The sequence below is a fragment of the Macaca fascicularis genome, chromosome 6, assembly GCF_037993035.2.
Source record: "Macaca fascicularis isolate 582-1 chromosome 6, T2T-MFA8v1.1".
Classification (NCBI taxonomy): Eukaryota; Metazoa; Chordata; class Mammalia; order Primates; family Cercopithecidae; genus Macaca; species Macaca fascicularis.
The window spans coordinates 77,007,070-77,031,993 of record NC_088380.1 but is presented as its reverse complement, the minus strand read 5'-3'; the positions used below and the strand labels follow the sequence as shown (position 1 = coordinate 77,031,993).

General features: G+C 35.4%; 1 protein-coding gene across 6 annotated transcripts in view; it reads right to left on the bottom strand.

Moving 5' to 3' along the window:
* Positions 1-24,924, bottom strand: part of FCHO2 (FCH and mu domain containing endocytic adaptor 2) — a 136,884-nt gene that overhangs the window by 17,982 nt on the left and 93,978 nt on the right. For 5 of the 6 annotated variants that reach the window (XR_012413727.1, XR_012413728.1, XM_005557127.4 and 2 more), the window contains 6 exons: positions 18,717-18,728; positions 18,337-18,361; positions 16,738-16,780; positions 14,324-14,412; positions 8,920-9,023; positions 4,075-4,204 (listed from right to left, as the gene is read on the bottom strand). Coding sequence is in view for 4 of the 6 variants with exons in the window: in XM_005557127.4 (XP_005557184.2) it covers positions 4,075-4,204; positions 8,920-9,023; positions 14,324-14,412; positions 16,738-16,780; positions 18,337-18,361; positions 18,717-18,728 (403 nt within the window). In the remaining 2 variants the exon portion in view is untranslated. Of the gene's footprint in view, positions 1-1,738; positions 1,971-4,074; positions 4,205-8,919; positions 9,024-14,323; positions 14,413-16,737; positions 16,781-18,336; positions 18,362-18,716; positions 18,729-24,924 lie in introns of those variants that run through there. The other variant, XM_073993610.1, reaches the window with a different exon arrangement.

The following is a 24,924-nucleotide window of genomic DNA, read 5'->3' as shown; positions in this document are numbered from 1 at the left end:
TTTAAGGCTGAATAATATTCTACTGTATGCATATACCACATTTTGCTCATCCAGTCATCCAACAATGGACATGGGTTGCTTCTACCTTTTGGCTGCTGTGAATAGTGCTGCTATGAACATGAGTATATAACTATCTCTTTGAGGTCCTGCTTTCAATTCTTTTGGGTATATACTCAGAAGTAGAATTGCTGGATCGTATGTAAATTCCATTTTTCATTTTCCGAGGAACAGCCATACTGTTTTCCACAGCAGCTATACCATTTTACATTCTCACCAACAGTGCACAAGCGTTCCAGTTTCTCCACATCCTCACCAACATTTGTTATTGTAATACTCTTTTATTAAAATTATACTCTCTTAAATATGAAATTAACATATTTCCTGACCAGGTGTACTGGCTCACGCCTGTAATTCCAGTACTTTGGGAGGCTAAGGTGGGAGGACTGCTTGAACCCAGGAGTTTGAGTTTATAGTCAGCTATGATCACATCCCTGAATTCCAGTCTGGACAACAGAGTGAGACCCTGTCTCATTAAAAAAAAAAAGTCTCGGCCGGGCGCGGTGGCTCAAGCCTGTAATCCCAGCACTTTGGGAGGCCGAGACGGGCGGATCACGAGGTCAGGACATCGAGACCATCCTGGCTGACACAGTGAAACCCCATCTCTACTAAAAAATACAAAAAAAAAAACTAGCCGGGCGAGGTGGCGGGCGCCTGTAGTCCCAGCTACTCAGGAGGCTGAGGCAGGAGAATGGCGTGAACCCGGGAGGCAGAGCTTGCAGTGAGCCGAGATCTGACCACTGCACTCCAGCCTGGGCGGCAGAGCGAGACTCCATCTCAAAAAAAAAAAAAAAAAAAAAAAAAAAGTCTCTTGAGTAACTCACACAAATGAATATTTATAGAAAGTCAAAGGTAACATTAATGTCTACTACTGCTTTTACACTAAAAATTAAAAGAAACATGCAGCATAAATATTCTTTTCAACAATCTAATCTGGGCACATAACATGAGAATTCTTGAAATAGCTTCCCTGTAAATTATTATGCCATTACTGAAACACTGGCAAGCATAGAAAAGTACTGGAAAGTTGAAGAAAAACTCAAAACCCACTTAACATTTGGCATATTCCCTTTCGTATTTTCTATTTTTGCTTTTCTTTCAAGATCATATTGCGCATGGATAATTCGAAAAATGATTAGGAAATATGTACTTAAATAGTCTTTTAAAAAGTCTAAAAGTATACTGTATTATTCCAAATAAGTAATTTCTTAGAAATAAAAATTTCTTTATTCTCTTAATAAGGGTAGATTGTGGTTTCTAATTTTGGTTTAATTGTTAGATATGTAGCTAATTTTATGTTTTGAAAATGTAGACAGCTTATAAACTTGAGGTACATAACAGGTACAGGGTACCTTCTTATAACAATCAATGGATATTTATGTAGATTTCCTTTCTGCTCAAAAATAAAACACAGAGACCCACTCCCGACTCTCTCCTACCTTCTCCATGCTTCTAACTTCATCTGTATGGTTTTCGTATAAGACAGCCTTTGCTCTACTAATTTAGGTATTAGAGGTTTTTTTTAACTGACATATTCTTTTTACTTCTTTTTGGATCACTTATCTGATTTTGATAGCTAAAATTAAGATTTATTGATACTTCTTAAAGCTGAGTTGAGGAAAGCAGAGAAGAAAATGCAAAAATACTGTGTTTTTATAGTTGGGGATTTGCTATAATGGATCCTGTACCGCAATTTGATGGAATTAGCACAAAACTGAAATAGTTATTCTTAGCATAATTCTTGATTTCTGAGACATCATACAATTCTGGAAAAGGAAAAGTTAGATAACAAAATATTTTAGATACACTTAAGGACCATTAGTCAACACACACATCTGCTTCTGATACAATACCTGGTGACGTCTCACAGTGCTTTTCAATTTCAGAGTGTGTCCCAATCAAATTATCATCTTCTATTGTATTTAAATAAAACAAAATAATGCAGAAAAAGAAAACATTTTCAAGAAACAAGGAGAATTAGAAACTTAAATCTTAACAGCGTTGAAAACTCATGGCAAAGAAAGAGAACTTTTTAGGTAGATTTTAAAAATCTTTGTTGTATAAAATTCACATAAAACCTGCCTTGCCTGTATTCTCACTGTCACCTGCTTTTGGTTGTCCTATTGCCAGCACTGGCTCAAACCATAAACAAATATGTACCAATTCAATAAAAATTAGTTTCTATCACAAACAAAAAACCTCCTGAATAATCTAAAGATAATGGAGGGGGGAACTAAAGCAAAAAGAAGGTTACCCAGACCACCTGCCTGATTTCTAGTAGGTCCCAATTAGGATTTTTAGGACTAAAATACAGATTCTGTGGGAAAAAAAATTAAAACCAAACAAAAAATAAAAATGAAGTATTCATTAAACCAAATAAAAGAACAAACTTGCTAGACATATTCAGTTTATATAAAATTAAAAGATGGGAAAAATGCTGTGTTCACAGAGGTAACAAGATGGTGACATCATGTTTAGACATTTAGAAACCAAACCATTTTATATTTCATTCTAGCCTATATTACTTATCCGCTTTTTACAATGGCCACACACAAGTTGCTTTTCTCCTATGTGAGCCTTGACAAATTAACTGGAATTAAATCAGCTTAATTAGGGCTGTGGTTTTCAAACTTAGCATGCATCAGAATCACCTGGAATGCCTATTAAACTATTGCTCGTTCCACTTCCAGGGTTTCTGATTTTAAAAGTCTACATGTCTAAGAAGTACCCAGGTGACGCAGATGCTGCAGGTCCAAGGACCACACTTTGACCGTTACTGAATTAGTGCTCAGTTAGTGCAAATCAGTGATTTGCATTATCAAGAATAAACCCATCACTACCTAAACCAGCAGCAATAAATACAATTATAATTTTTATGAGAAGCTGTTGCTCCTGCAACACAGCTGCTTTGTCTAACTGGCTTTGTGCTTTATTATCCTAACAATGGATGAAAAAGGTAGTAAGAATTTGTAGGAAAAAACTGAGAAGTGATGACAAAAAAAAACTCTTGAGCAAAGTCTAGATGTACTAAAATACTGAATTTGTTTGGTGAGGTTTAGGTTCATATAGCTATGCCTAAGACAGGGATGCTCAATCCCCAGGCCACAGTCTAGTACCCAGCCACACAGAAGGAGATGAATGTGAATGTCATCTGTATTTACAGTAACAGCCTCCACCCCATCACTCGAATTACAGCCTGCGCTCTGCCTCTGGTCAGATTGGCAGTGGCATTGGATTCTCATAGGAGCGAGAACCCTATTGTGAACCGCGCATGTGAGGGATCTAGGTTGCGCACTCTTAAGAGAATCTAATGCCTGATGATCTGTCATTGTGTCCCATCACCCCAGATGGGACTGACTAGTTGCAAGACAACAAGCTCAGGGGTCCCACTGATTCTACATTATGGTGAGTTATATAATTATTTCATTATATATTACAATGTAATAATAATAGAAATAAAGTGCACAATAAATGTAATGCACCTGCATCATCCTGAAACCATCCCCTTGACCCCAGTCCATGGAAAAATTGTCTTCCACAAAACCAGTCCCTGGTGCCAAAGGTTGGGGACCACTTCCCTAAGAGCTATTTTTAAGTCTTGAAATTCTTGTGGAAAAATATAATTCACTGCAAGCACAAACTGTTTTCTTTCATTCAATCATTTTCAAAACACTACTGTTTCTAAAACATAAACTTTCTTAGAAATGCAACAATCAGTTCACAGTGGGAAGAACTGCATTTTGTTTTGCCTTCAACTATTTATACTGATCAGCAATTTATAAATTTGACTCATTCTTAACGGTGCTAACCACAGTTAAAATTCTTCTATCCAGACAACATATACTGTGAAACAAAAAAGCAAAGTGTGGAAAGTTTAATAAATTACAGGTGTGTTTCCAGAAAAACAAAATTTCTAATGTTAAATTCTTCATTAGCCCATTTAAAAATATATACATATTTAGCATACATATACTTTGTACACTACATTTCACATGTAATTGATGATAACCCACTTACCTACTGTTGGAGTATTGGCAGCACTTAATGAAGCAGATGATGAGATAGAAGAAGAACTTTCTGCCCGGGCTAATGGTGCAGCAGGAGGTGGGCTGGTGTTGGAAGTTACAGGTGGGCTGAATGGCCTGGGCTTAAAAACAAAAAGTTATTTATCAAAATGCTAAACCAGTATACCTCTCTTGTTAGAGCAGACTTTTAAGTTATCAGATAAATTTAACATACCAAACCAAATTTACTGTGTGAGTTTCTTTTAACTTAGTATCAGAGATGCCATATATCAAATCATTTTTAAGAACATACTAAAACCTGAAAAGGTTATTTTGAAATAATGCTGTGAAAAAGGTCTTTGGGCATAAAAATTTTCCTGTATTTAAAAAAGTATGTTTAAGACAGATTCTCAGAAGTTAAATTAGTTTAAACAGTATAAATGTTCTTCTTCCCAAACTGCTTCCCAAAAGCGTTGTTCACTTTACCTGACTACAAATATGAGAAAATTATTTCTCTACACCCTTGCCAGAAACAAATGGATGAGTCACAGAAGAAAAAGGGATTAAAAATTTTTTTCTAATTTGGAAAATAAAAATGAAACTTTCACTTTACTTTCATGAATGGGTTGATGTAATCTGGGGAGGTTTTAGTATTATCTGAGCTTTCACTAACCCTTTGCCTTATTTTCTTGCAAATATTTCCCTCCTTAAATATTGCTTATCCTTTACACTTTTGGTGTTTACAAATCTGATCACAATTTCCTCAGTAATTCCTTGTAATGTTTCCTCACTGTGAAAACTCACTCCATACAAAGGTTAGAGAGACTCAATTCTGTTGTCTTCCCAATTTTCTAATTAAACATAAAACAAATATAAAAAATATAACTCCAATTCATTTATCTTTTAATTTGGTGAACGGACTTTTTTCCTTCCAAGTTCCTAACTGTACCAATAATTCATCAGCAACACTTCCTGAGGTGTTTTGCTTTCTTAAAAAATAGGCATATTTGTCTTCATTTAAAAAAAAAAACAAAAAACCTTTTCCTGCTTACAAAAGTATTAGGTAAGTAGATACTTATTTAGTGCCTACTATGTGTCTGACCCTGGATTAGGTACTAGATACAAAGCTGTGAACAAGAAAGATAACTGTCCTCAGTTATTTGAGGAACATGGGAAAAAAAGGTAAAAACAAAACCCTACTTGCATTCATACACTAGTCAACTCTTCATTGCATGAATATAAACTTACAGATATTCATTTTAATAAAACTGTCATTTTATTGCAAAAAGTGTTTTATAATTTGTAACCCCCCACCCATTTAACATTTATTTTTTCCAGAGTACAGCTTTTTGATGACTCATTATGATGGACAATAGGTTGAAAAAATTCGGCAGGATGCTAAAAATGCAGCTGTATATATATGCACACCAAGGTGGTATAGGACATTGGAGTGAACAGATACCAATCAACAGCTAGTCTGAAACTCACAAGCTTGGAAAAAGTCTTGAGATCAACTACTGTGGGACATTTCTCCTATGGCAACATAACCTCAAGGCCAATACAATGTGACTGCCTTTTTAATTTTTTTTTTAGGTAAAGGCAAAAACAGCTCTTTTCTCAAGTGGTTTTCTCTAATTTTAGAATTATGCTATCTACTACAGTGGCCAATAGCACGTGAAATGTAACTAGTCCAAATTGAGATGTGCTATAACACACAAAGTAAATTTTGAAGACACGGCATACACACAAAAGGAATGGAAAAATCTCATTTTTATAATTGAATGTGTTAAAATAATATTTTTCTATAGCAGATAAAATACATTACAATGAATTTCACTTTTTCTATGTGGCTACTAGAAAATTTTAAATTATATGTTGCTTATATTATATTTCTGTTGGACAGCATTGCTTTAAAACCATGTTTCTGAAACATTAGCATGCATCAGAATCGCATGGAGGGCTTGTTAATAATACACAGTTGCCAGGCCTCTCCCCTGAATTTCCGATTTGCCTGGGGTGGAGCCAGAGAAACTTTCTACCAAATTCCCTGGTGATGCTAATGCTACTGATCTGGTACTGCACTTTGGGTGCCCCTGCTCTAGAACAACGAGTGGTTCTTTCAGTGGGTAGGCAGGATGTGGTAATAGAATCCTTTGAGCATCTGGTGAAAAGCTATGAGCTCTCTCCAGAAAAATGCACATATGAGCACGCAAAAAAAACCAAAAAAGGCACTCCAGTGTACAGCTGGAGAAAATTTAAATCAACATAACCTCTCCGGTGGGCAATACAGAAATAATTATCAGGAGTCTTAAAAATGTACATAGAGTTTAGTTCATAAATTACACTTTTAAATTTTTTTATTAAAAAAAATGAATGCTAGAAACCATAAGGATAGTCATTAAGACATCGTTTATAATAACAGAAACATGAAACTAAATGTTAAATAAATTTCTGAAAACTTTTAGAAATTTAATTCTGACAACAGGGTAGAAGACAGAGCACTCATATATTGAAATACTCTGTAGCCACTTAAAATGGTGCTCCCTGAAGCTCAGAGGGTGGTTTCTGGAAAGCTCTCAAGGATGGGGAGAGGGTGGTGTATGGTGATAGGGGGATGATGTGAAGGATTCAACTATGAGTCCCACTTTATTTTAATATATTAATACTTACAATTTAAAGTTATTTGGCAAAAGATTCTATCACTTCAAAGAAGCCTGAAGACTATAAAATAAGAATAATTCATTCAGCTACATGGATGGAACTGGAGGCCATTATCCTGAGTGAAATAACTCAGAAACAGAAAGTCAAATACCTCATGTTCTCACTTATAAGTGGGAGCTAAACAAAGGTTACACATGGACATATACAGTGGAATAATAGAGAGTGAAGACTACAAAAGGTCAGAGGATGGGAAAAGGGTAGGGATAGAAAAAGTACCTGTTGGGTACTGTTGGGTACGATATTCACTATTCAGTTAATGGGTACACCAAAAGCCCACATTCTGCCAGTATGCAATATATGCATGTAATAAATCTGCACTTGTATCCCCTAATTCTATAAATAAAATTATAATCAAACAATAATTCATGATTATTCTTGAATTATATACTTGCAAGTGGAAAACAAATTAGAAATATGTAAAGTATGACTTTTTATTTAAAAATATGCCTATACCATTAATAACTTTTTGAGCAACTATTTGCATTCAACAATGTACTGTTTTACATGTATTAACTCATTTAAGTCTCACAACCTAGTATCATTACACATATTTTATCCATGAGGCAACTAAACTCTCATTAAATAACTGCTTAATGTTGCTCAGCTAATAAGTGGCTAATAAGCTAGTACTTTTAACTGTATTTTACTGCCTCTGGATAAACACGCATTCCAAAAAATGTTAACAGTAGTTATCTTTGGGTGGTGAAATACAGAGGAAATTTATAATTTTCTTTCTTTGTTTTCTGTTTTCCAAATTTTACAACATGATCATTTCCTGTTTTTACAATCAGGAAAAAAATCAATTTATTAAAATGTACTTAAAGTTCTAGTCATAACTTGATTTAAAAAAGAGAATGAAGTATTTTAAAATGTAGTAATTTCTGTATTACTTAAATATTAATCTTCTCCTTGGCAGCTTGCACCTAGTCTTTCATTTCACTTCCACTAAGTCTGTTCATTTGGAAAAGAAAGATAACACCATTTCAATATCTGGTGCCAAAGCTTTTCAATATATTCACTGAACATTTCGTAACTGTGTACCACCCAACAGGCATCATGCAAAGTACTGAGGATACGAGACTGACGAAGGCATAGACCAGTATGGATAACACACACACAAAAAGTACATACAAGGTGATATGTGAACTAACAGAAATATAAGCAAAGTATCTGGGTATAAGGAAGAGAAGTGAAGGAATGATCAAAGAGGGCTTTGCCTAGGTGGCGATATTTAGCTAGGTCTTAAAGAAAGAGGTCAACATAGAAAACTGAGGGGCATCTGAGATAGAGCACAGGAGGAAGACATGGACATGTGAAAGAGCATGATGTGTTTGAGGAACACTGAAAAGTTTCAAGTGGCTGGAATCTAGGCTGAAAAGGGGAGAAAGATGGACAGTTAGTATAGGTTGTTGAGGCAGCTTTATAAAGACTCTTGTACATTCAGCTAAAACATTCAACCATACAGACCGAGAAACCACTGGAAATGTGTATCAAGGGAAAAAAGATTAAACTGGACTTATAAATTTAATTCTGGTTATTAAACTGGCAATTAGTGTAGAAGACGAAGCAAAGCAAACCAGATCAACGGCAAATAAACTGGTTTGGGAGAGCCTCACTGAATAGAGTCTATAGATTTTCTCTATCTGATGACTTTTAAAAACCAATGATTTCCCACCCACGCATGTACTTTGATAAGTCAACTGGATGATGTGGACTCCAGTCTCCTTATGTGTAAAATTTTAAATGCCGAGCTTAGATGCCTTCCATGATCCTCCTTGCAGTATATACTTTTAAGGTCTAAGAACAAGCCACCATTTACTTCCTTAACATTTGACTTTAAGTAGAATTATATGAAAACTGCTTCTTTATTGTGAGACAATGGATACTGAATGGTAGTCTTATAATGTGCCAACTTTCTCAGGAAATCTGTTTCCTACTGGACAATGTCCTGTTTCACAGGTATGATCACTGAGGTAATAAGGAAAAGAAAAGGAAGCATTAGCTGGGAAAATTTTTCTATACTATGAGGATGTGGGTAGAAAACTTCAAGCAATTAACTAAAAGGGCATATAGAAAAATATCATTTGCATCTTAAATCAAAACAGTTATATAATTTTTTAAAAACCTGAGTACATACTATTTCATTAATCCCACTGAGTTTGCCTGAAGTAAGCTTTGGTCTGGAAGCAGGCCTCGGAGGTGGGACAATGGTGCCTACAGAAAGAGGAGTTGTGGGCCTGGCTGGTTGAGGGGAAAAAGAGAATTTGAAGAAAATCATTAGTATGCAGCAATCCTTACATAAAGACATTCTATTATAAAGAAACTGTTGGTAATCAAAGCTTATTTTTCAGGAGGCTCTTTTTTTTTTAGATGTAATCACAGATGTTGAAATACTGGGAATCTATCAAATATGTTTTATTTTGAAGTGACCAGTAATATTCCTGAAAAAAAGTTAACCCTTCAATAACTGACACATATAAATTTTATTCCTGTTTCAATTATCTACACATATAAAAATTAAATCTGATATATTAGCTGATGAGAACAAACCAATTTTAGGTCAAAGGTCATTTGTTTATTGCCAATACATCTATTTTACAGATAGTAATTCCAGACCAAAAGGTTCTGAAGCTGTACCTCCAGAATAATATTGTAAACTCTAAATAAAATACTTACCTTAATTAAAATTATTAAATTTGACTTTTAAGTTGAACCACATTGTAACATTTTGGTGGGTAACATTATTTGAAATAATTAGATATTCTATTAGTTTACAAAAAAAAATTCCCCAAATCACTACAGTTAACTTTGGAAAGTGTTCAAAATAATATCTTAAATTGTTCCTAAGTCCTATATAAATTTGGTGTTGAGTTTTCAATGCCATTTGCTAATTTTACAAGTCAGAAATATCTGTATTCTTAATCTCATCACAATGTAAATTACTGGATAAATGTCAATGTATACATCATCAAAAGTCACAAATGTATTAGCATAATCAAAGCAGGAGTAAAAAAATGGAAGTAAATAGGTTTAAACCCTCTTTAAAGTCATGTTTAATAATCATTAATAAATTAAATGATTTTCAAAGCCCTTTGGTTCACACTAAAATACAGGCTATAATTCAGAGACTGAAAAATATAATGGGTGGAAAGAAATATATTCAGTATGTTTTCAAAGTTTAGAGATGTACAAAATTAAAAATATATAAGTGGGCCTAAGTATACACATGGGGAAATAAACTGCAAAGCTGAAGGCCTTTAATCATCAATGGAGGAATCAAGGAGGCATGAAAGGAACACGCATAGAGGTAGTAGGAAGAGACCTAAAGAAAAAGGTAGTCACACAGGATTGAAAGTTGTACATGCATGAGAGGTAGGGAATCACTTAGAAAGCATACCATAATAAGAGATAAAAGATGCAAGCGCTGTTCAGGTTGCTTAAGGAAAATAAAAAAGCTGGTAAATCAAGCTTAGATTCTGAGGCCACTGTCTTTTTCCAGTCAGTTCCCGTTCTTTCATGCTGCACAAACACTTGAAGCTGTACACTGGAAGAAATGTGCACAAAAATCTGAGGCCCATAACACCTCCCTGTGTATTACATGTCTACTTTAAAGATATGTTCATTATCAATGAAACCAGCACTAGCCTATGTTAAGTTATTTCAAACTTGTGAGAGAGTTTACACAGCAGAGGCATTTATTACTGATCAAGTGGCCTGTCCCAATGGCATTTATATCGACTCAAACCAAGCCTGGTAGAAGTAGTAAGTTCAGTCAAAATTTGCTTTTTGAGAAAAGCTAATAACAATACTTATTAACACCACTGTTTATAAATGAATCTATATTGTATCTGCACAGGTCAATTAGGCACTGCTTCTAGAAGCCTCTGAAGGAGATAACTGCAATTGTTTACATTCTTCAATGTCCTATGTTTTATTTTTTGCTGGTGGTGGGGTGGAGCTCACTGCTACAAATATCTATTAGAAGCAGTGTTTCAAGAAATATGAATTGACCTGTGAAGTATAAAAAAACATTGGCGATAAGGGCTACTCTATATCTGCCCTCAGACATTAACTAAAGTGAATAGACAAAGCATGCTTGCCATACCATTCTTTATCTGAACAAAAGTGGAAACTAATCTAGAATCTAGAAGCAATAATGATGATGTAGAAGAAATAGCAGCAGAACTGTTAGCTGCTTCTGTAGGTACATTTTCAAAACATGTAATATTAGGCAAAGGTCACTGTGATCCTCAGAAATGCAGCTGTTGGAAGAAATCCCATCCAAAGCATTAGGAAACCTAAAAGTATTTTCAGCTTTACAATGCAATCTCTGGAATGCCTTCTGAGCAGCACTGGAGCTATTAATTGCAACAAGTTCACCAGTAAAGAAAATCCACTGACTTCACGGCCATGAAGCAAAAGGAACTTTATCTGTGCTCTCTAGTGGTGCTGTTACAGCAGAATAAAGTAGAGATTTTGGGGAAAAGTCTGGTGATGGACTTTCTAGACTCAGAATCTGACCGGGTTTCAAGTAAATGTTCAATTATCACACACCCAGGAAAATCAGTGAGAAAGGAAGTGAAGTTCCTACTCTGCTCTGTAAGGTCAGATGAATAAGAACAAAACAAAAAACTAGAAGCAACAGGAAAATTCTAGAACTAAAATATAAATCCATATAGCCAAAAAGTTATCTTGTTTTAATTATTTGAAACTAGAAAATTTAATAATACACAGAAGAAGAGCATAAGTTCAAACTACATTAACTGAAGAAAACAAGTATGTACATTAGAAACTTAAAATGCATATGAAAAACTGAAGGTCCAAAATTATATAAAGTCAGAGTTATTCCTGTTTTCCCAGAGGAGCAAAGGTAACTATTTACAGTCAGTACAAGATCTAAAAAGATTTGACAAGGTGGCAAAGCAATAATGCTGTGTATGTGTGGTACTCAACAAAGTTCATCATTGTCCTGTGATAAAACTGCCCCAGGAACTACATCAGAATACATCAATGTTCGAGTTAATATTTAAAAACAGCCCAATATTTTTCAAAAAATAATTCTAAGGTCTTTGTTTTTGTTTTTTTGCGAGCACAAGAGTTCAATTAATTCATGGGCAGAGAAAACAGTCTGGCACTTACCAAAGGGGAGGTAAGTGTAAGATATTTGTGTTAAATTTTTAAAAATACATATATTGATGTTTATATATATTCATATCTGACATAAACATGAATGCTTATTTATAGTCTACATGGTATAAGATGCAACTGAAACTACTTTGCAGCCAAGCCCTAATCAACATTTTAAAACATGTAACAACACTGGGATGCTTAATTATCAGTTATTAACTGATTGATTGAAATTATTTTTTAGCCTGCTTTAAGATGAAGTCAGTGATGAATTAAGATTCTGAAAGACAAACAGGAGAGTAGGGAATGATCTCACAACCTGGACCTTGCTAAAATGTTAAAATGGGTACCTGGGTAGAGGATGTTAAGATGGGAGAGAAGTGCATTGCAAAGAATGGTGGGACAAAATTTAAGACTTGTTGTAACTAGCGAGTACCAAGAAAACATAAAAATAAGTGAAATAAAAATTTCAGATAAAATGCCTATTTCATAACTTCACTTAGGACCAATTCTGTAAAACAGGATAATCCCAATTATGAATTAGTTTGATCAATAATTATATTCTGTTCAAGTGAAGACTTAACAGTAATTACTATGTAACAGGATAACTATCTATTTTGAGCATCACTAACATTTTTTTGAAAGGCAAAATTTATAATATTACTTTTCATACTATATAGGAAGATTTAAAAATGCATACTGAAGTGAATTTTAAAACCAGCAAAAAGTTAATAAATATTGTATCATTTCTTAACGGCCAAACATTAATGACCACTAAATGAAAACGAACAATTTTTTACCTGAAGTGATGGTGATATGAGCCATCTTTAGACAAGTAGCAAAAGGAAGAAAGAGTACTTTTATAAAAAGAAAGAGACTATACTAGAGAAAATATCAAGAAACAATGAGCAGAATTATGAAGAAATTTCTATATAACTAAAACCTCTGTGATACCAATCTGAAAAATTTTATTCATAATGGGATATTAATAAAATTTGAAAATACTGCTGAGAACTCCTTATTCTAAATGCATAATACCATTCCGACATTTTTACTAAACAAAAGAGAGATTGGCAACAACATCAGGTTTTCCTGTACAATTACTTTCCTTATATAATACATATATAAGGTTAATTTTATAATACTAAATAGTAATAAATGCTCAATGAAAAAGGCTATAAAGCCACTTCAGATTATGTTCAACTACCTTCTATTGACTGTTTCTTGCTGTTTTACAAGTATTAAGTACAGATTACTTTCCCTTCAAACGGTCAAATAGCATTTAGTGTTTAGAGTTAAGGTTTCTTATAATCCACTTATAGTTTCTTTTAAAAATATTTTGTTTCTAAACAGTCTAATTTTAAAAACCAATATTTAATTTTTAATAGTAAGATATTTCAACATGGCTTTTTTGTTGTTGCTGTTAATCTGCTAAAGTGTGATAGACAAAACAATGGCTTTAGAATAAGTAAGAGCCAGGTTTGAAACTTGTCTTCATCATTTACTAGCTACATAAACTTGGAGAAGTTACTTATTATCTCTGAGCTTTACTTTTTTCATCTATAAAACAGGGACAACAAAAACAACTTCATGCTGCTGTTAATGTGGTAAAATTAAATAGAATGTGTGGCACTCCTAACAAAATTACCTAGCATGAACTAGACAGATTTAAGTTCTTGCCCCATGATTCCAGCGCTTCCTTAACCCCAAATACTGGATGGTAATTCTTAAGTCCCAGAGAAGAGAGTAGAAAATCAATTAAAATTGATTTTATTTTCTTGTTTTGAACAAGCAGTGGTTTTATTAAACATACATTTTTGATGCCTGCTGTGTGACTAATGAAAAGAGAAACTTAATATATTCTTGCCAAAACAACTAAAAAGCATTTATCAACTTCTTTCATAAACTGCTTGGGAAGTGTTAAAGCCTTTCTAGAAAGCAGTTTGGCAGTAAGTATCATGGACATCATCTTGTAACCCATAAGTTTTAAATTGATAAATTATTACAAGCATATTGAGACATATGCACAAAATTTGTTATTTCTATGAATGTTCATAATACTAGAAAATTAGATGCAACTTAAACTTCCATCAAGAAAGAACATTGATAGGTATTTTGTATTTGAATTATCTATAAACAATAAGAATATTATTTGAATAATGATATAAAATGCCTAGAAATAAACACGGCAATTTAAAAAAACACTTAGTATTTTACACGTTTATTGTTAAGTCACAGAGTATCTAAGAGAACAAAACCAAAATAAAATCACTTTTATTTGGCAATACAGATGACAAATTTTTAGAAATTTTGATCATTAAGTACAACGCATAAAAAGTGAATGAGAAAAAGCAACTAAAGTATTCCTTATACTTAAAAAAAAACCATATATATATACACATATATATATTTACCTGATGATGATGAAGTTAGTGAAGATGAAGATGAATCAAGAGATGGTCCAAATAGGGGGTCCCAAGCAAGTAAATCACTGGTTCCTTTTCTACCATAATATTTTAAAAGTAAAAATTTTAACAAAAGAATATTTTATTAGTATAACATTTCTAGTCACTTATTTGTAAAATAATTCTATAGAAAGAATTCTAACAGCTCAATAAACATAATTAAAAAGTTGGGGCCAGGCACCATGGCTCATGCCTATAATCCCAACAGTTTTGGAGGCTCAGGCGGGAGGATCACTTGAGACTAGGAGTTCAAGATCAAGTCTGGGCAACATACATAGCAAGACTCAGTATCTATAAAAAAATTTTTTTTAATTAGCCAGGCATGGTGGTGCATGCCTGTAGTCCTAGCTATCCGGGAGGCTAAGGAAGATCACTTGAGCCCATGAGTTCTGGGCTGCAATGAGCTATAATTGCACCACTGTACTCCAGCCTGGGTAACAAAGCAAGACCCTGTCCCTAAAAAAAATATTTTTTTTTAATTTAAAAGTTGGATACTCTACCAATAGTATATGTGTAGAAATTAATTAACAGATTTAACAGCCAATATTTGTTAGAAGCATAACCTAAGATAGCATGTGAAGTTAGCAGAGGAGAATGGGGAAGATTAATTCCCATTCATCATGCCTTGTTAGACTCAACAACCTTGGGGGCTGTCATAATGGGAATAATAATTTCAGCTTTACATATAAAAAAGAGCAGCACATGTCTAAATGAACTGCCCAAAGACATACAGCTACTTGATTCTAAAACAGGCTCAGGTCTGCTGGTTCACACACAGCACCCAATCCTGAACAGAAAATTTAAGTGGTATAAAATTGGGTTAAAATTTTATAAGGCCGTACTTATTTTCAAAGATGAAGAAAAAGGGTAAAGTGATTTTTTTAAGCCCTTAAGTACAGAAAGATGGCTTACATATTTTAATGTATCAAACTGCCATGATTTTAAAAATTTTTAGGAAATCTTACACAAAAAAACAGGCCCTCTATAATGAAGTGCTGTAATTATCTAAGAGTACATATCCAGCATCTCAACATGCACCTACATGAAAGCACACTACACCTCGTACAATAAAGCCTAGCATTGCAACTGCATGATTCCTAAAAACAGTTTTAAAACACTCAACAACTTATCTTTAAAAATGATACATCCAATAAATACCACCACTGTGCTCAATTAGTACCTCAAAAGTATCAAATAATTGTAAACTACCTATTTAATTAAGCCTACTTTTACTTGTGTTTTACATTAACTCTGGCCAGGCTTTGATGGCTCACGCCTGTAATCACAGCACTTTGGGAGGCTCAGGAGTCTCAGTCCAGGAATTCAAGACCAGCCTGGGAAACATAGCAAGACCCAGTATCTTTTTCGAAAAAAATTAGCTGGGAGGCAGGGGTGGGAGGATTGTTTGAACCTGGGATGTTAAGGCTGCAGTGAGCCATGATCACGCCACTGCACTCCAGCCTGAGAGACAGAATAAGACCCTGTCTCAAAACAGACAAGCAAAAAACCATTAACTCAAAGACAGTATTCTTACTGATGGACACAGAAGTAAAAAGAGACCCATCCAACATTGGCTTTTTTTTTTTTTTTAAGAAGAGCTGGCAACATGCCTTCTGGCCTCTCTCTCCCTTTTCAACTTGAGACACTTCTCTGTTTTGAAGCTTATGAAGTATATTATTTTATAAGGTCACAGTCAAAACTGAAGAAAGAAATGAGAAAATTCCCATGAGACTAAACAGCTGAAATACAGATATGTATGAACTTAGGGTTTCATCATTTATTTAGAAGCAGTGAGGCTACCAAGGCCAACTGTGGTTAAATGGATTTCTTTCTTATTGTAAAAGGACATATTACCAAATGAGAAATAAATTTAAACTTCTAAAAACTCCAACAGGGCATTTGACAGCTCAGAAAACAGGATGATTAACAAAACTTTACGGGAATTAAAACTATAGAGCTAATAAAACTCTAGAAAAAAGGACAAAAGGATACTTAAAATGTAAGTGTGTGGAAGAAGAGATGAAAAGGTGGAGCACAGAAGATTTTCAGGGCAGCAAAAATACTCTGTATGGTACTATAATGATGAATACATGTCCTCACGCATTTGTCCAACACCAAGAATGAACCCTAATGTAAACTGTGGACTTTATGTGATTATGATGTGTCAATCAATGCAGGTTCACTGATTGTAACAAATGTACCACTCTGGTGAGAGAATCTGACTGTGAGAGAGACTGGGCATATGAAGCGACAGGGAGCATAAAGGGAAATCTCTGTGCTTTCCATTCAATTTTGCCATGAATCAAACACTGCTCTAAAAAATAAAGTCTATTTTTTAAAAAGAATTAAACATGGAAACTTACTCATTGGGTGGAGCAGATGGCTTTGATTTTGTTAACTCCTCATCTAATTAAAAAATTAAAATATTATGAAAACTTCATAATCTGAGAAATAAAATATTTTAATGAAAAAGAGAAACTCTATACACATAACACTATGACAATTAAAAATTTTGGAATTGATAATGTAAATACAAACAATAATGAAGAAAAAGTAAATTAAGATTTTAACAAGTTTTCTATTGTGTACATTAAAATAACTGAAACTACTAAATCCTGATTTCTTCTACTACCTTTAGTAAGAAATTACTTAAGTCAATTAAACTATGATAGTCATTAAAATTGCTGTTTAGAAAAGAGAAAATATGGGTTGCAACTTTAAAAATAAGAAAAATGTTTAAATACAAAAATTCTATTTAAGAATTTTAATTGATGAATCATGAATGCATTTTTCAAGTTCTAAGAATACTATTAGTGATTATTACATTGACAAAACGTAGTTATTAACTCTTGAGGATGTCATATTTTGAAAAATTAAGAATCTTATAGCAAGCTGGAGCAAATCTCTTTATAAGATAGTTCGTTTTGCTACCTTTTGCATTTGTAACGTGCCTCATTTCCTCATTTCACAAGCAAGTGGTAAACAGGGAAATAGCATCATTAATGTAAAACTCACATTGGTGCATAAGCAATTTTTCCTGCACCTTCATGTTATCTTTGCATCACCAAGCAATACCTGATGCAAAGTATATCAATATGAGTAACTTCCACAAACTATGGAGGAGTATCACAGTACATGATACCCATTCACTCTACATTTTCACTTGGCTGTTTGGTTGGTTGGTTTGCCTCAGTGTTTACTGTGCTATTCTTCAATATTTCTGCATTTTGCTCTCATCTCCACAACTCAGCACCCTCCATTTATCCTCATTTTCCTCACACCCCCTATCATTAAGCTACCATCAACATTTCTTTAAAGATAAAATCCTTACTTTTATTTATTTTGGTATTTATTATTAATTTACTAGGTCTTCTAAACTGTGTTAGAATTTTTATTAAGACTGATGTTAAAGTTTTTGTTAAGTATTCTGTTAACAAAAGTACATAGCTTTTGAGTGGGCTGCTTCAACTATTTTTCCCACAATTCTTTGTTATTTTTAATGCATGATTCTGCAAAAGGTATTAGCACCCTAGAAAAGTTTTTAGTATAATTACGTTTTTAGTATAATTAAATTTATAATCGAATTTGTAATTGTGACATAACTTAAAAATAGGGAAAGCTCAATATTACTCATCTTATAAATGAAATGTCTTCTAGTTTATAAGACACAGAATGCCAGTGAAACCGTTTAACATTCTTAATCAGAAGTTACTTTTTGGCTTTGGTGATTTCTGAAAAATGTTGTAGCCATGTATTAAAGTTTAAAGCATGTCTCTCAGCTCTACAGGAAATACTATAGATATGTTGTTTCCTATTTAAAATAATTGTCCTTCTAGCCATTCAGCAGGGTTCATGATGAGAAAAGATCATTTATTTCTACAGCTACATAAGGGTAAAAGATTAACAAATTGCCTTATAAAGTTTAATAGACATAAAATAAGCAATTCAAATGTCAAACTTACTAGACAAATTCCGATTCATCTGTACCTAAAACAGAGATGCAAAATAGGTACCATGAAACAAATTAATTTGATAATGTAATATTTGGTAAAATGTTAATACTAGGAACCAAATTTTACATCGTTTTTAGTATATCTGCTCAATTGTAAAGTCTATTTACACAAAAGATATAGAGAAAAAACTGTCAGTAGTTTTTGTTTTACAGTAAAAAGTAATACATGTAGTTTTAACACCTAATGTTTTTAAAATATTAAACCAGTATCTACAGCAAAACACTAAAACTTGCTAATCTGAAAATTTAATACAAATATTTTGAAAGTCAATCCTCAAAAATTACAATGATTTTAAGTCAATGGGAAAAAATATAAAATCTTGTACTTACTGGACTGTGTCTCTAGTAGTACATGGAAGAAAAAGAAAATTAGGTTAGAATTCTGAATACTGTATTTTTCTGTTCTAATAATCATTCCCTATTCAATCACATCTAAAATACATACACCTTAAAATACATACACTGTCAGTTGGGAAAAAGTTAAGCAAATTAGGCAGCAAAATATATTCAGATACAATCTTTTCTAATCCAATATTAACTATTAAAATTGTCTTATTATTTTCATAGTAAGAAATTAATGCAAGTTCACTGTTTTAAAAACAAACAGAAAAGAGAAGACTACAAAAGAAAAACTTTAAAACTATTCACAATCTCACTATCCATATATTCCTCTAGCCTTTTATTTTACATATTTACACATATATTTTAAATTAGTTATGCTCTGACATCATATACATTTGGTTTGCAACCTCATACCTTGTATATATTCACCTCACCACCTTTTTTGTTTTTTTGAGACGAAGTCTCGCTCTGTTACCCAGGCTAGAGTGCAGTGGTGCAATCTCGGCTCACTGCAACCTCCACCTCACGGTTTTCAAGCAATTCTCCTGCCTCAGCCTCCCGAGCAGCTGGGACCACAGGCGCATGCCACCATGCCCAGCTAATTTTTTCTATTTTTTTTTAGTAGAGACAGGGTTTCATTGTGTTAGCCAGGATGGTCTCGATCTCCTGACCTTGTGATCTGCCCACCTCAGCCTCCCAAAGTGCTGGGATTACAGGCGTGAGCCACCACACCAGGCTGTATACTCACCATCTTTTAAGCAACTCTGTACTTCAACATCAATCTTAATGTTAAATAGTAATGGTACAATAAAACCTCATTTCAGAAATATTTTTGTTAGAAAGAAAATAGTTTTGAAACTAAATTCTGAAGTACATGACTGGGAGAAAAACCACCTTTTTTTCCAAACAAATACATGTAACTACTTAAAATATGTAATTAGACAATAATATGAAATAGAGAGAACCTTTATTCTTCATTATCAAGAAGAACAGATTTAATGTCAATCAATGATGATCACATATAGGTATACTTAACTGTTATCCTAAGAAATGCTTTTTTCACATAGTGTAACATTTTTAAATTTAAAATTGACATCAATGAGGAAAAAATTACTGGGATAATGTTTTATTTCTCCCTCAAATCCTATTAAGTACGGTATTTTAGACTTGAGGAATTAACTATTACCACTAAGAACTCTTATCCATGCCTTTCTTATCCATGCCTTGTTTGAAAAGTATGGGAAAATAAATGTTACAGTGGCAGACTTTAAAACAATGCAAATAGGGCGGCACGCCCAAGATAGCCGAATAGGAACAGCTCCAGCCTCCAGCTCCCAGCATGAGTGACACAGAAGACGGGTGATTTCTGCATTTTCTTTTTTTTTTTTTTTTTTTTTGAGACGGAGTCTCGCTCTGTCACCCAGGCTGGAGTGCAGTGGCCGGATCTCAGCTCACTGCAAGCTCCGCCTCCCGGGTTTAGACCATTCTCCTGCCTCAGCCTCCCGAGTAGCTGGGACTACAGGCGCCCGCCACCTCGCCCGGCTAGTTTTTTGTATTTTTTAGTAGAGACGGGGTTTCACCGTGTTAGCCAGGATGGTCTCGATCTCCTGACCTCGTGATCCACCCGTCTCGGCCTCCCAAAGTGCTGGGATTACAGGCTTGAGCCACCGCACCCGGCGATTTCTGCATTTTCAACTGAGGTATCGGGTTCATCTCACTGGGGAGTGTCGGACAATCGGTGCTGGTCAGCTGGTGCAGCCCGACCAGTGAGAGTTGAAGCAGGGCGAGGCATCGCCTCACCTGGGAAATGCAACGGGGAAGGGAATCCCTTTTCCTAGCCAAGGGAAACTGAGACACACAACACCTGAAAAATCGGGTAACTCCACCCTAATACTGTGCTTTACCAAGGGTCTTAGCAAATGGCACACCAGGAGATTATATCCCACACCTGGCCCAGAGGATCCCATGCCCACGGAGCCTCCCTCATTGCTAGCACAGCGTCTGAGATCTAACTGCAAGGCGGCAGTGAGGCTGGGGGAGGGGCGCCCGCCATTGCTGAGGCTTAAGTGGGTAAACAAAGCTGCCAGGAAGCTTGAATTGGGTGGAGCCCACTGCAGCTCAAGGAGGCCAGTCTGCTTCTGTAGACTCCTCCTCTGGGGACAGGGCATAGCTAAACAAACAGCAGCAGAAACCTTGGCAGAGGTAAATGCCTCTGTCTGACAGCTTTGAAGAGAGAAGTGGATCTCCCAGCACGGAGGTTGAGATCTGAGAATGGACAGACTGCCTGCTCAAGTGGGTCCCTAACCCCTGAGTAGCCAAACTGGGAGACATCCCCCACTAGGTGCAGACTGACACCTCACACCTCACACCTCACATGGCAGGGTACACCCCTGAGACGAAGGTTCCAGAGCAAAAATCAGACAGCAACACTTGCTGTTCAGCAATATTCTATCTTCTGCAGCCTCCGCTGCTGATACCCAGGCAAACAGGGTCTGGAGTGGACCTCAAGCAAACTCCCACAGACCTACAGCTGAGGGTCCTGACTGTTAGAAGGAAAACTAACAAACAGAAAGGATACCCACACCAAAACCCCACTAGCACGTCACCATCATCAAAGACCAAAGGCAGATAAAACCACAAAGATGGGGAAAAAGCAGTACAGAAAAGCTGGAAATTCAAAAAATCAGAGCACATCTCCCCCTCCAAAGGAACGCAGCTCATCGCCAGGAACGGAACAAAGCTGGGCGGAGGATGACTTTGACGAGCTGAGAGAAGAAGGTTTTAGTCGATCAAACTTCTCAGAGCTAAAGGAGGAACTACGTAACCAGCGCAAAAAAACTAAAAACCTTGAAAAAAGAATGGATGAATGGATGACTAGAATAATCAATGCAGAGAAGACCTTAAAAGAACTGATAGAGATGAAAACCATAACACGAGAAATACATGACAAATGCACAAGCTTCAATAACCGACTCGATCAACTGGAAGAAAGAGTATCAGCGATTGAAGATCAAATGAATGAAATGAAGCTAGAAGAGAAGTGTGGAGAAAAAAGAGTAAAAAGAAATGAACAAAGCCTCCAAGAAGTATGGGATTATGTGAAAAGACCAAATCTACATCTGATTGGTGTGCCTGAAAGTGACGGGGAAAACGGAACCAAGTTGGAAAACACTCTACAGGATATCATCCAGGAGAACTTCCCCAACCTAGTAAGGCAGGCCACCATCCAAATTCAGGAAATACAGAGAACGCCACAAAGATACTCCTCGAGAAGAGCAACTCCAAGACACATAATTGTCAGATTCACCAAAGTTGAAACGAAGGAAAAAATGTTAAGGGCAGCCAGAGAGAGAAGTCGGGTTACACACAAAGGGAAGCCCATCAGACTAACAGCAGATCTCTTGGCAGAACCAGAAGAGAGTGGGGGCCAATATTCAACATTCTTAAAGAAAAGAATTTTCAACCCAGAATTTCATATCCAGCCAAACTAAGTTTCATAAGTGAAGAATAAATAAAATCCTTTACAGACAAGCAAATGCTTAGAAATTTTGTGACCACCAGGCCTTCCCTACAAGAGATCCTGAAGGAAGCACTAAACATGGAAAGGAAAAACAGGTACCAGCCATTGCAAAAACATGTCAAAATGTAAAGTCCATTGATGCTAGGAAGAAACTGCATCAACTAACAAGCAAAATAACCAGCTAATATCATAATGACAGGATCAAGTTCACACATAACAATATTAACCTTAAATGTAAATGGACTAAATGGTCCAATTAAAAGACACAGACTGGCAAATTGGATAGAGAGTCAAGACCCATCAGTGTGCTGTATTCAGGAGACCCATCTCACATGCAGAGACACACATAGGCTCAAAATAAAGGGATGGAGGAAGATCTACCAAGCAAATGGAAAACAAAAAAAAGCAGAGGTTGCAATCCTAGTCTCTGATGAAACAGACTTTAAACCATCAAAGATCAAAAGAGACAAAGAAGGCCACTACATAATGGTAAAGGGATCAATTCATCAGGAAGAGCTAACTATCCTAAATATATATGCACCCAATACAGGAGCACCCAGATTCATAAAGCAAGTCCTTAGAGACTTACAAAGAGACTTAGACTCCCATACAATAATAATGGGAGACTTTTAACACCCCACTGTCAACATTAGACAGATCAACGAGACAGAAAGTTAACAAGGATATCCAGGAATTGAACTCAGCTCTACACCAAGCAGACCTAATAGACATCTACAGAACTCTCCACCCCAAATCAACAGAATATACATTCTTCTCAGCACCACATCGCACTTATTCCAAAATTGACCACATAGTTGGAAGAAAAGCACTCTTCAACAAATGTAAAAGAACAGAAATTATAACAAACTGTCTCTCAGACCACAGTGCAATTAAACCAGAACTCAGGATTAAGAAACTCAATCAAAAGTGCTCAACTACATGCAAACTGAACAACCTGCTCCTCAATGACTACTGAGTACATAACGAAATGAAGGCAGAAATAAAGATGTTCTTTGAAACCAATGAGAATAAAGATACAACATACCAGAATCTCTGGGACACATTTAAAGCAGTGTGTAGAGGGAAATTTATAGCACTAAATGCCCACAAGAGAAAGCAGGAAAGATCTAACATTGACACCCTAACATCACAATTAAAAGAACTAGAGAAGCAAGAGCAAACACATTCAAAAGCTAGCAGAAGGCAAGAAATAACTAAGATCAGAGCAGAACTGAAGGAGATAGAGACACTAAAAAACTCTCCAAAAAATCAATGAATCCAGGAGCTGGTTTTTTGAAAAGATCAACAAAATTGATAGACCGCTAGCAAGACTAATAAAGAAGAAAAGAGAGAAGAATCAAATAGACGCAATAAAAAATGATATGGGGATATCACCACCGACCCCACAGAAATACAAACTACCATCAGAGAATACTATAAACACCTCTACGCAAATAAACTAGAAAACCTAGAAGAAATGGATAATTTCCTGGACACATACACTCTCCCAAGACTAAACAAGGAAGAAGTTAAATCCCTGAACAGGCCAATAGCAGGCTCTGAAATTGAGACAATAATTAATAGCCTACCAACCAAAAAAAGTCCAGGACCAGACGGATTCACAGCCGAATTCGACCAGAGGTACAAGGAGGAGTTGGTACCATTCCTTCTGGAACTATTCCAATCAACAGAAAAAGAGGAAATCCTCCCTAACTCATTTTATGAGGCCAACATCATCCTGATACCAAAGCCTGACAGAGAAACAACAAAAAAAGAGAATTTTAGACCGATATCCCTGATGAACATCGATGCAAAAATCCTCAATAAAATACTGGCAAACCAAATCCAGCAGCACATCAAAAAGCTTATCCACCATGATCAAGTGGGCTTCATCCCTGGGATGCAAGGGTGGTTCAACATACGCAAATCAATAAACGTAATCCAGCATATAAACAGAACCAAAGATAAAAACCACATGATTATCTCAATAGATGCAGAAAAGGCCTTCGACAAAATTAAATAGCCCTTCATGCTAAAAAACTCTCAATAATTCAGTATTGATGGAACGTATCTCAAAATAATAAGAGCTATTTATGAGAAACCCACAGCCAATATCATACTGAATGGGCCAAAAAAAGCATTCCCTTTGAAAACTGGCACAAGACAGGGATGCCCTCTCTCACCACTCCTATTCAACATAGTGTTGGAAGTTCTGGCTAGGGCAATCAGGCAAGAGAAAGAAATAAAGGGTTTTCAATTAGGAAAAGAGGAAGTCAAATTGTCCCTGTTTGCAGATGACATGATTGTATATTTAGAAAACCCCATCGTCTCAGCCCAAAATCTCCTTAAGCTGATAAGCAACTTCAGCAAAGTCTCAGGATACAAACTCAATGTGCAAAAATCACAAGCATTCTTATACACCAGTAACAGACAAAGAGAGCCAAATCATGAATAAATTCCCATTCACAATAGCTTCAAAGAGAATAAAATACCTAGGAATCCAACTTACAAGGGATGTAAAGGACCTCTTCAAGGAGAACTACAAACCACTGCTCAGTGAAATCAAAGAGGACACAAACAAATGGAAGAGCATACCATGCTCATGGATAGGAAGAATCAATATTGTGAAAATGGCCATCCTGCCCAAGGTAATTTATAGATTCAATGCCATCCCCA